We start from the raw sequence: 12,585 nt of genomic DNA on the forward strand, positions 1-12,585 counted from the left end.
GTATGTGAGCACATAAAATGGGTTTATAAAAAATGTGTCTGTAAGAATTCTAACTTAGACACAGGAAAATAGTGCTTACAATATGGGTTTATAGTTGCTGATGAAAAAACTAAACACACACACACACACGATTCTCAATCTCCTGCTCAGCTTCTGGGTCTCAGACTGATACCCCAGGTGTCTGTAAGCCAGCTATAAATAAAGAACCCCAATGAGAGAACAGAAGACAAAAACAACCCAATCCATGTTAGATGGAAAAAGGAAAACAACTGCTTCAGCAGCGGGGGAAGAAGAGCCAAAACGGCTCCCTGGTGGCATGAGAGCAGGGCGACATCACAAGCCAAGGCGCTGGTCGCCATGGTGCTGTGAGAGGGCTAGCTGTAGCGCCTTTCCCAGCGTAAAGAAATGATCCTGTTCATCCATGTGTACTTTCATCACAGGAACATCTGATACCGCAAGAGGCCAAGGGTGGAGACCTGAGCTTGGAACGTCTTTGAAGAAAGGTTTTCCACTGTCAACATAGATCAGAAATCCTGTCTGTTCGTCAAAACCGCCTGCTCACAGCTTTCAGAGCTGTTTCAATGGCACAGAAATGGCAAACGTAGCTCGATGCTGCCCTCTAGTGTTTGGAAGCAGGAAGTTAATGTTACATTCATGCGAAAACTTGAGTGGGCCTAGGCTACAATGATGAGGCCTACTGCATTATACAGAAATAACAGACAGATCTTAATAATATAGTTATATATTTATTCATACATACATATTCATTTATATCGGTTAATTGTAAAAAACAAAACAAAAAAATGAAAAGAAATAAAAAAAGAAAAATGAAAAAAAAAAAAAAAAAAAGGAAAGGATTTACAGTAATTATAATGAACTACAGTCGTTGTCAAAAATTGTCATTGTAATCCCCAGGTGTCAAACTACCAAAAACACACTAGATTCACCGCTTGTCGTCCCAGCCGTCATCCCCCCCAACATATAGCCTGGTCATAGGGACTGAATGTGTCTGAACGGACTGATCCAGACATCAGTTTTCCGTCATCATCTTCCATTGTAAACTGGTGGAAGGTCAGAGGGACGCAGCAGTGTCATTATTTAGCGCTGTGTGGTCCGAGACTATTCTACATTGTGGTGTCGGTATACTGTGAGACAACCCGGCATGGATGCCCTCGGTAGTGTACTATGTTGTAAGGGAGACCTTGACACTGGATTTCCTGTCTATAGCCTAGTGTGTCTGTGTGTGCGTGTGTGTGTGTGTGAAGGCTGATGTACTGTATGCCTGCCTATTCTCTGTGTGACTTCACCCTCTGTGAAGTGTTTGGTTCTGATTCTGATGTGTACTGTGTGACTAAGCATGAGTGCTTGTGACTCAGCAAGCCTGTGTGAAGAGGGCAAACAGGTGAGAGATCCAGGCTCATCCAAACTCCTGTGACTTTCCCTCTCTCGTAACTCCCACCCAGAGGGTGAGTACATTACACATCATCGCCATTTTGGCTACTGGATGTTCCCTAATCCCCCATAAACCTCCATTCAAACAAAACAGATCAGACTGGATTACACTGGATTCATCTCAGTTCGCATTTACCCCCCCCCCCCCACCCCCACTGACAGATCACAAGTAGAAAAGGAATACTCATTCAATGTTTTGCCTGTTGATTTGCATCTTAGCAAGAGAGCGGTTTGAGAAAACTAACATTACTATTGGGCATACCAATTTGATTGTGTTGTTCTCTACAGTGGGCAGGACACACAGTCTTATTAGGGGGATCTGAAGAGCAAGGCATAACAAGTACAGGATAACCACATCAGGAGAGGAATCTGCTTCTGCTACAGCGGCACATCACATAGCCCTGAAACCACATCACAGGTCAACTCCTTCATGGAAACACATTCAATATGTATGACGTACATACAAGCAATACCAATTCATCCTCATCAAAAATCCAACCGCTTATTTTACAATTGCACTGGCTCCAACCCTTCCCCTGCACAAAGGCTACACTCCAGACATTAGGTAACAATAACTCTTAATACACAAACTGCATAAGACCAAAACCAAGGACTGGAAGAGGGCTCGAACTCAACTGGGAGACACTGAACTCATGACTTTAAAACAAAAAAACAGCCCCCACCCCCCCCAAAACACACCAAACAGAAATGAGAACGGGACAGGGGTGAGGTGTGGAGATCACCAACATGAGCAGAAAAAAAGGGGGTCAAAGACACAACCATAAAAAGAAAAACATCAGGTAGAACAGAAGAGACACAGAATAGAGCAGGTTAGAGTGCAGGAGAGGAAAATCCATAAGAAAGGCGTTGATACTTCATGGTGAGGGGGGCAGCAGTCTCTTGGTGGGGGTGGTAACGGTGTTTCAAGGACACGTACAGTACCCCTCCATCCCAAGATGTCTCTCAGTAGACCAGTATTGTGCACAAGACTCAAAATACTTGTAGTGATCCCTCCTGTCCCATCCCAGCGGAGGATTCTCCTCCCAATGTCACTGGTCCCAGACAGAGGGGTGTGCTGGTGGCAGGGTCAACTCCACCTTCACCCTATCCTCCGCAAGGACTCACGGGAGATGAGGGGACGTCAGCATCACTGACTGCGTTTCACTGTGCCTCGATGGCACTCAAACACTGGACATTACCTCTCGCCCCATGTGTGGTTCTCCAGTTTACGGTCGTCACAACGTTCACCAATGCAAAACGGAAAGCAACAAAATGAAACAAAACTAACTGAAAATAGAGATACTTTTGATTGTTTTTTTCAGTTGGCTTTTTCTTTCCTTCATCCTGGTCTGACATGAGAAACTCATGTAGTGATGTCCAACATTTTTTCTATAATTTCTTTGTCTCTATATTCTATATTTTGTTGTTGATGAGACTAAGCTTGCAGGGGTCTGGTTCACTTATTCAGTCCAAATCTAAATCTGGTGGTGGTTCACGGTCCACACCACTAGCCAAAGCCACAGCGCATTCTCTCTTACACACACACACACACACACACACACACACACACACACACACACACACACACACACACACACACACACACACACACACACACACACACACACACACACACACACACACACACACACACACACACGTATGTATGTGTGTGGTTTGCCATAGTTTATATTGTGAGACCCATCAACGTTAATTTCTCGTTCATATCATCATCTGTGGTGCGGTGTAGCTGGCTGCAGCGCTTGGACTCCAACAAGTACTTACATATATACATTTAGATTTAAAAAACTAGAATTGTTACATGCAACATTTGGCATCTTCTCAAGTCCCCACTTGTAAGTCTCAATTGGTGTCCATTTTAGAAAAATATTCAACTTTCTCTTTTTTTTTTTTTTCTTTTTTTTAAAGTACAATGAAGCTTCTGATTGTAACAGAGAGAGAGAGGGGAGGGCATGAAGGTATTGAACTTGGGGGGGAGAGGGGGGGTGTAGGTGTGTGTGTGTGTGTGTGTGTTGGAGGTGTCAGTGGGTAATAATGTGGCAGTAAACTATTAGTCATTGCATCTCATCTCCATAAAGTGTCCTATTTTCTATAGTCAGTGCAAAGACTCCCGTTCAGCATGTTCCATAGAAGGCCTATGTTAGCGTTGTATAGAATAACTACGACACTGTGTACATCTACTGTGTGTGCACATGTAGAGAGGGGGACTGGTAGGCAGTTAATTGGCTGTGGATGACACCAGGACTTGTAAAAAAAAATATGTAACCTAGCTACTGCTACATTATTTAGGAGGGCAGTTTGGCGATTGAGGCTAACAAAAAAAGTACTCTCAATTAAGTGCGGTTATGTCTAGAGGTAGCTTGTCAGTCACCTTAATGGTCTGAGGGCCTCAACCTCTTCAATAGTCTTTGCAACGACTGCCAATCTATTCTTGCTTGTAGTAGCTAGCCTTGTTTCTGGTTGTCAACAAACACCCACAGGCACACGAGATCTGTGAGCTTCTTATCCAAGCGTATCATCTTCCTAATCTCAAAAAAGGTCATAGTAATCCTTAAGGATTTTAAATCAACCTTATTTGAACCTAGATGTTGCATGATGTACTTCAAACAGTGTTTGAAGGAGCCCAGCAGTACTAAGAATCACTTCTGTTACGTCATCTTCTCTGTCATACTGGTTTGTCTTTTGAACATAGGCCTGGGGACAGCAAGGAATGTACTGACGCTCATGTGGTGTGGTGTGTTGTGTGTGTGTGTGTATGAGAAAGGCTGTTGTGAGTGGGTTTGGGAATGTTGTTGGGAAGGTTGTCCCAGACCCTGTGGTCATGTTTGGCTCTCTCCCTCTCTCTGCAGCTCCAAAGGGGGACACATCAGCATGTATACCAGGGGGCTGGGGGGGAGGGGGAGGGGAGTAGGTTGGGGTCAGAGGTCAGGCTGAAGGGAGTGGGGGGTGCTGTCTGTACATCATAGCAGGATACAGCAGCGACAGAACCTCTGGCGACTCCCCCCTACCGAGGGGGGCGGGGTGACTGGGGCGAAGTACGCGTGCACTTTGATATTAGGCAGGTGGGTCTGGAGAGAGGAGGAGAACATTAAAATAGATGAGTGAAGAGTGTTTGTTTAAGGGTGCACACAAATGTATTGAAATTGATGTCAACACAAGATTATGTCCACCCACACCCACACCCACACCCACACCCACCCTTAGTCTCTTGATGCCTGCGCGGGTGATCTGCTGGCAGTCGTAGAGCTCGATGCGGTCCAGGCTGTGGCAGCTCTTCAGGTGCTCCAGCGAGGCGTCTGTGATCAGGGGGCAGTTGTCCAGCTCGATCACCTCCAGCCGGTCGTGGGCACAGGGGCCACTGCCCAGGTGTCTGATCCCATCGTCAGTGATCAGTTCACAGTGAGACAGGCTCTGAGAGACAGCAACAAGAGAGGGCCCGGTTCAATGAGCAGCATACCAACACACCCCTCACTGTGACTGGACATACTGGGTCATTGCAAGTGGAAGTGGAGCGCCCTACGAGGTAAGCAGGCTTCACAACAAGCAGCTGAGAGGAACTGTGCTCACCAGAACTTGCAGACGAGGGCAGTGGATGGACAACTGGATGAGTGTGCCGTCCGTGATCTGGTGAGAGACAGAAACGGAGACGTGGTAGCTGATCATCCTGGTCACTCAGCTCTGGCAGGACACGTGTGTGTGTGTGTGTGTGTGTGTACTGAACTGTGGAGACTAGCTCACCTGCACACACTCCTCCAGGTCCATCTTCTCCAGCTCATGACAATTCTGCCAGGTAAAAAAAGAGAGAAGGATTTAACACATTTCTGACACTGTGTGTGTGTGTGTGTGTGTGTGTGCTAGCTGCAATGCTCACCCTTGCTAGTGTCGTGAAGCCCACGTCTGTGAGCTGAGAGCAGCGAGCCACTTCTAATATTCTGAAAGGAGAGGGAAAGGGATAGCGTTACAGTCACTTACTCTGGGCCCTGATAACTGCATGAGTTAACTTCACTGTGTTACAGCATATGTTTAAGTAGCAGGAGATTGGAGGTGTTTGAGGTAGGAGTGGGGTGAGGTTTGGGGTGGTGGTGGGGGGGTACCTGAGGCGGGGGCAATTCTGCCCCAGGGCGTGGAGGATGGCGTCTGTGATGTTGGCACAGCCGGACACGCACAGGGACTGCAGACGGTGACAACCCCGGCAGATAGTGATGAGGCCCTCGTCTGTGATCTGCTGCTCAGAGAGAAAGGTCATAGGTCACTCACAGGAGATCCACAGCAACAAAACAGCAAAATCCATTACCCATAGGTAATGTTGATATCACCACAATATAAAAGTAAAAACACCTCCACAAACACCAAATATATGCCCTGTCAACATGGGTAATGGCAATCACATGTGAATTGTATTTTCAAGGTATATTTCAGTGTTTTCTCTGAGGTAAGCATTTAGGAAAATCTTACAGATGGTTGAGAAGATACAGACAGAGGAGGTATGGTTGGGAAAGGAAGAGAGGAAATGGGAAAGAAAGGAAAGAGAGAGAGAGAGAGAGAGAGAGAGGATAACAGAAAGAGATGAGTAATTGGCACAAGATGAAGGAGTTGTTGAAAGGTGTGAGACAGTGAGAGGGGCAAACACACACACACACACACACACGGAAGGAAGCGGGGAGGGGTGGGGTGGGGTGGGGTTGTGGACAAGAGTGTGTTTGGGTGGAGACGCAGGAAGGGAATTCTGGTGACAGCTACAGCTAAAGAGGATGCCAAAGTAACAAATGTGTTGTCTGAGCGGCTTTCACACGCTATTAGCTATGTAGGTTAGATGGCAGGCCTCCTCGGCCAACACTAGCCCCTCTCCTCTAGGCAGACTGAGCAGGTTGATGAGACAGACATTCCCCACAGCTGTGGCAGGACACCAACAGAGAAGGGGCAGGGCAGGGCAGGGCAGGGCGGGGCAGGGCAGGGCGTGACCCACTTAACAGCCATCAGCCTGCAGCCCTACACTCAGTCCTGACCTCAGCGACATCAGCCAATTGAGATGAATGACTTCTCGGACAAAACTCAAAGTGTTAAAAGTTTCTCTCATTATGCCGATACATTACAGAGAGTTAGTCAGTCTGACAGCACCCCCAACACCATAGTGTGGAGGAAGTGGAGGAACTTACCGAACACGTCTGCAAGTTGAGGGTGACCAGCTCTGGACAGTGAGCCCCGATGTGCTTTAGCGCCTCATCCTCCAGCTGCAGAACGGGACATTTACAGGATGTCATTTGAATGAAATCCAATTACAAGTGCACCAAGGTAACCCCCGCCTATGATCTAACCCCCCCCCCCCCCCCCCCCCCCCCCAACTGTGGTTAAAGCAGCCGTTAGCCAATTAGCTACTAGCCAATCACCATACCTGTGTGCAGCCCTTGAGGAAAAGGCCTTTGAGTCCAGGGCAGCATCGTACCAGGGCCTGGATCCCATCCTTAGTCACCTGGTCACACCATGAGATGTTGAGCTGCTCCAGTAGAGGACAGCCCTCACTGCGAGAGGCAGGGGGGGATGAAGAGATTAGCCAGTTGGACACTAAACTCACACTCACACCTGTATGCATATCCCTTGCATAACTTAACCTGTTCACCCTACACTTGTTCTCCAGAAGCAGCCGTCAACTCCAGGTGAGAGGACTCGCTTGTGTGTGGGTGTGCATCGTGTGTGTGTGTGTGTGTGTGTGAGAGAGAGAGAAAGAGAGACAAAATGATTCAGAGAAAGAGAGGGTCTGTGTTTGTATCGTCATTGCATGATCACTTAGAATGAGACCCACCCACCTAAGTGCTTTGAGTGACAGGTTGGTGATTGAGGTACAGGAGGCGAGGTCCAAGTGCTTGAGCTTGGGACAGAACTTACTGAGACTATTACATGTGCTGGGGGGAGAGAGAGATAGACAGACAGATATTTAGACATGGCTTTGGGGGAGCATTAGAATAATCACAAGCAGACAAACACATACTAAGGCATAAATATTTTCACATATACACACCTATCAGTAATCTTGGTGCAGCCATTCAGACTAAGCAGCTCAATATTTCTGCAGTTCTGTGAGAAAGTTCTGTCGGAACAAAATAAAATAGAATCACAAACACACTTTTGCAATTGAGTGTATTTACATGGCCTCCCCCTCTCCAGGGCATGTCCCAGAGCCCCCAGTAAGACCAGTTCCCCAGACAGTCCTCACCTCAGAGCACTGTCCCCTACCCCCAGGCACCCCCTCAGACTCAGTTTCCTCAGGAAACCCCCACATCGTTTTGAGATGTTCTCCACAACTCGACCCTGCAGCAAACACAAACAGCCACATACCCTTATCAACACACACACACACACATAAGAAACACATTCATGTTCAACAAGAATACCTTTCTCACTTTAAATGACAAAGAAGTAGCAGACACCACCTACACACAGGGAGATCTTTAACCGTGACAATGTCAAGAGCTGTGAGGACATACATAGAATTAATTGTTGCAGACACACCACATCAATAGACACTTTGGAGCACAACCAATTGGTGGTCTTGGACTGAGTCACAGCTAATCACATAGAATGAGGACAATATAATATAGGTCAATATAATGTTGAAAAGGTCAAAGGCTACAGTAATGGATCCAATTAGTTCATAAAAGTGGAGAAATAATAAAAGGAAGATTAAATGGCAGGTGAGGAGGAAAGTAGAGGGTTGAGAGTGGGAGAAGGAGGAAGATGTGAGACTTTCTGACCTCGATGTCTCTCTGAAAGTCGAAGAGGTCGATCCGTTGCCAATTACTGCCGTCGAGGGCGAGGACGTTCCAGGACTGAGAGAGAAAGGTCAGAAGTTCAAGTTGAACAGGTTCTCTTAAAACATACAACCAAGACACACATATCCAGTATATTGACAGAAGCACACAAACCTCATGAACACAGACTTACCCGTGAGACCTGGGCACAGCGACAGAGTGTCACCACATCCAGAAAGGAGAAGATTCTGGAACACAGACAGGGATGGTTCAGAACCCGTTACCCAGAACCAGAGCCCTCTATTTGCAGAATCCTTGTTTCCTATCCACATAGCCTTCTGCACAACTAAGTGACACTGTGGTGTGAATGTTTACACAGAATTTCTGCAGTTGACACTGCAGTTGTTGTGTTTATGTGTTAATGTAATAGATACAAAATGTGTTTACTTAAGCAACAAAGGGGGGGGGGGTGATGTGTCATACAGATGCACCACTTACTGCCATCTCCTCAGTGAGCATATACAGTTTGTGATGGATTCAGATATACCACACTGCAGCTCCAATGCAATACAGAGTGTACAGTAGCATTGCAATGGGCCAAGGACAGTCTGCCCCAAAAGCACCAGTAAATCAGCCTTGCGCACCTGGCCAGGCAACGCAGCGTCAGCACCCGCAGCCCAGGCAGCTCCGCTGGCAAGGCCCAGGCTTGAGTTATGGCCTCCATTTTCTGTTTGCTCAGGGGCTTCTGATTCTCTTTTTTTTTTTTTTTCTTAATCGATTTGAATGTTTTACGGCCCACAGCATCTGTGTTTAATTACAGTTTTTGCATTGGGGGAGGGCAAGAGGGGTGGGGAGCAAGAGGGGTGGGGGCATGAGGGTAGGCAGCAGATGGTGGTTGGTTGGTAATGTTGACCAGATCACTACCACTCTAGTACTACAGTGACCTGGTGTCTCTAGGTTGACGAGACATGTCACCACCCCTCATGTCAGTCGCTGTGTTTTGCAGAACAGGTGAAGTACTGGTATTGGGGCGGTGGGTTTGGGGGAGGTAGTGTTTGAGTGGGTAAGGTCCTGGGTGAGTTAAGAGTAAGTGAATGAGCGTGTATGATGAAGTGAAAAACCAAATCACTCACCGTAGCAACAGCTCCTTAGGCAGTTTCTTGTTGATGACTGCCTCGTCACTGTTTGAGAACATCTGGGAAAAGGAAAACACAATGTTAACATCCCCTGGCTTTGTCAAAGCATGGCCAGGATTCCACTATTCATCCAGCTCCCTCAAGGGCAGCTACAGCATATAACCAATGTTTAAGGATCACAATCTCTTCAGTTGAGAGGTGTAATGTCAAAGCTTTGCGGGGGGGGGGGGGGGGGGGGGCATGCCCTGTTGACCCTCTCCTCCTTACTTTCCTGTCTCTCTACACTATCTCTATCCAAGAAAAATGAAAACATAACCGTAAAATTAGTTTATGGAAAAAGTCTGCAGGGTTGCAGTAAAATCACTGTAAAACATGGTAAACATGGGAAAGACTTCATGTACTGTAAGCTGGCATGTATTCATATATGGTACAAAATGAATATATTTCATAAACAGAGGAGCAACACTAACTTCTGTGACAAAATGAACCCAAAACTCAGCTGATATTAGTCTGGTCTCCCTAGGAAGCATAATATCTCTATTTTGAGGGTTTACTTATTACTCCTTGTCTGTGGATTTACAACACAATCCAATAGGTCCAAATAGATCCTTTACACACACACACACACACAGCTGTCGATGCAGGAGCTGCCTGCCAGCAGACATGTATCATTTGAGGGAGCAGGACGGTGCAGGCATTTTGCGTTTGGATTTGGGGCAAATTCACTCTGACAGCTCGCCTTTCGGAGAGGTACTCAACCGAGTGGTCAAATAATCCAGGGCCATTTCCAAAAGAACCAGATGTGCATGGTCTGGGGCATAACATGTGTTTTCCCTGTTGTTGTTGTTAAGATGTTATGCTTTTTCCTTCAGTGGTGTGGGGCATTCATTCCCTACTATATGTCTAAGAAAACTGTTCACGTTTGTAATGTCCACAACTGTTTTGGTGGTGTGCTCATGCGCTCACTCACAAGCTAAAATTGATTGATTGGACCTGAGGACATCATCATCCCTTTGGATAGCCTGACCCAAGATAAAGTGGACACATTGTGGCCAGTCATTCATCAGGCTACTTCGCGAACAGACCAATGTTTTGGTTCATTCAAAAAATAAATGAAAAAATAGGGCCGTTACAATTATGCAACTAAATTGCAAATCTACTTTACAAACCGTTGTAGTCCATTGTTATTGGCTAATAAACTACAGATCACGTATCTGCCGCAGCTGTCGGGCCAGAAGGTATGGCCTGAATCTTTTGAGTCGTCAGCTGTTGCACCGTTAAAAATAAATAAAACCACACAAATCCCACGCCGCCTAGCTGGGGATTAAACAACACAGAGTGCTCAGGGTAGACTCGCCAATGTCACGTCGTGAACATACATGGCATTTGTTGAGACATTACAGAGCCATATTTCACATTTGGTGCATTTTTCATCGTTGCGAAAAGCGATGCAAACTTTGCCTGACAATCTCTGGTTGTCAATATAGCCTAAGCCTTGGCGCAACATCAAACACAGTATTTGAAAACATGTTAACGCTGTTAGGCATTAGGATTTCGAGGGTGGTATATTGGTAGCCGAGCCGTGGCCGAGCTAATGGCCCATCTGTAGCAGAGTCAACCCAAGGCCCCCGCAGCCGCAGCGGCCATGAACATTCACAACAGTCCCCTGATCAAAGACAACAATCCAATTCTTCAACTGCGTGCAATAATTCGTTCAGAGGGATTCGGAGGCCCAAGTTGTCTACATCATCCTATTTTATTGGAGTAAAACGATGAAAATATTGGTAAACGTTTCAGAATACGTATAAAAGGCTGTCTTTACGCTATTGTCTTTGTTTTGACGGCACAAAGAGAAAACTAGTAATAGGCTAACGCGTTACACATTTTACCAGCCCAAATCTACCCTCTTGACGAAACACCAATTTGAGGTTCCACTCTTAATTAATAATAGGAACTTTTGCGATTGAACGAAAACATAGATGCTGTCGTTACTTGAAAACAACAGCTTATTTGACCTAATCCAAACACTGACTGCGGAAGCTGCATTGGTGCGCAAACATAAACGCAGTTTTACCACAACCACAAAACACCCATCAAAATTAATGACCAACTTCATTCCAATAAACCCTGTCAACTGTCAATAGAGACTCACCTCAAACCGGCTCCGTGAAACACCATTTACCTCCTTCCCCATCTCGAACGGTTGTTTGCCCGACTCGATCAGGGGGATAACGAATTCTGTGTTAAAAGCTATGCAACGTGTGAATATCGGTGCTCGACGAACCCCCGTCTATTACTACCATGCTACCGTTGTTTCGGCAGCTGCGACGGCGTATTTCATTGTATTTCGGACAGTTACACTGTAGCCTAACACAAAATGCTACCTTTCGATTACTGCCCTAGCCAACAACCACAACATTTATCTGCTCACTCGTTCCCTCCCCTCCTCCGTCCCTCCTTATCTGTGATCACTGCATTCTTTTAACATGAACCCTTTGTGGATATAAATGATGTTAATATGGACAAACTGTAAACATTTTAGGCTACCGTGGATAAGTTGCTAATGCCAATCATCCACTTCTAAGAATATCTGTCTGATTATTAGGCAACTCTAAGATCTCAACATTTATCATAGGCCTACACAATTGCTGTGAGAAATATGCTCAAGGCACTCAAGCCTAAATAATGCCTATACTTTCGCACTAGTCCTAATAGGAACCAATGTTTGCCATAAGTGAGGCCTATAGTTTTGGACAAGACAATAGGATGAATGTGTTACTGTGTGTGTGTTTGTTTGTCCTTAGATTGTTGTCTTTCATACAATATATAATTCCCTTATTCAACACAAATAATCTACGTGTGTATGCCCAGGCTAATAATAATGTTGCCTAAATTGTCTTAATTTCTTGGGTGACAATAAATCCAATTATGAAACTCATAGGCCTATATATATGCCTACCAATTACACATAATGGCATTGACCGCACACCAAATGATGTGCTTCATTCTTAAACTCTCAATTCAATTCAAGAATGGATACATTATAACTTTTGTTGTTGCTGTTTGGGGAAACAGCACTTCCGCTTATAAATCTCCGCCTCCAGCGCACAATAAACCAATCAAAATGCACATGTGAGCCTTGTCACTGCACGTCATTATAGCGGGAAAAACATGCATGTAAACAAAGTGACGAGTGCTATGCCAAATATCCGCGCTACGGAGATCTTAGA

At 45.8% G+C, this 12,585-nt stretch overlaps 1 protein-coding gene across 1 annotated transcript; it reads right to left on the reverse strand.

Annotated features, from left to right (window-relative positions):
- Positions 1-2,755: 2,755 nt before the first annotated feature.
- On the reverse strand, positions 2,756-11,743 carry fbxl20 (F-box and leucine-rich repeat protein 20). Its single transcript, XM_083676618.1, has 15 exons — positions 11,508-11,743; positions 9,353-9,414; positions 8,413-8,467; positions 8,223-8,297; positions 7,685-7,779; positions 7,490-7,558; positions 7,278-7,373; positions 6,866-6,992; positions 6,630-6,704; positions 5,568-5,698; positions 5,345-5,405; positions 5,212-5,256; positions 5,041-5,097; positions 4,672-4,884; positions 2,756-4,541 (listed from the first exon to the last, which is right to left on the reverse strand). The coding sequence occupies exons 1-15, from the start codon at positions 11,547-11,549 to the stop codon at positions 4,434-4,436; spliced, it is 1,311 nt and encodes a 436-aa protein (XP_083532744.1). The 5' UTR covers positions 11,550-11,743; the 3' UTR covers positions 2,756-4,433.
- Between the last annotated feature and the right edge of the window lie 842 nt (positions 11,744-12,585).

This window comes from Argentina silus (assembly GCF_951799395.1).
Source record: "Argentina silus genome assembly, chromosome: 9".
In the NCBI taxonomy this organism is placed as follows: Eukaryota; Metazoa; Chordata; class Actinopteri; order Argentiniformes; family Argentinidae; genus Argentina; species Argentina silus.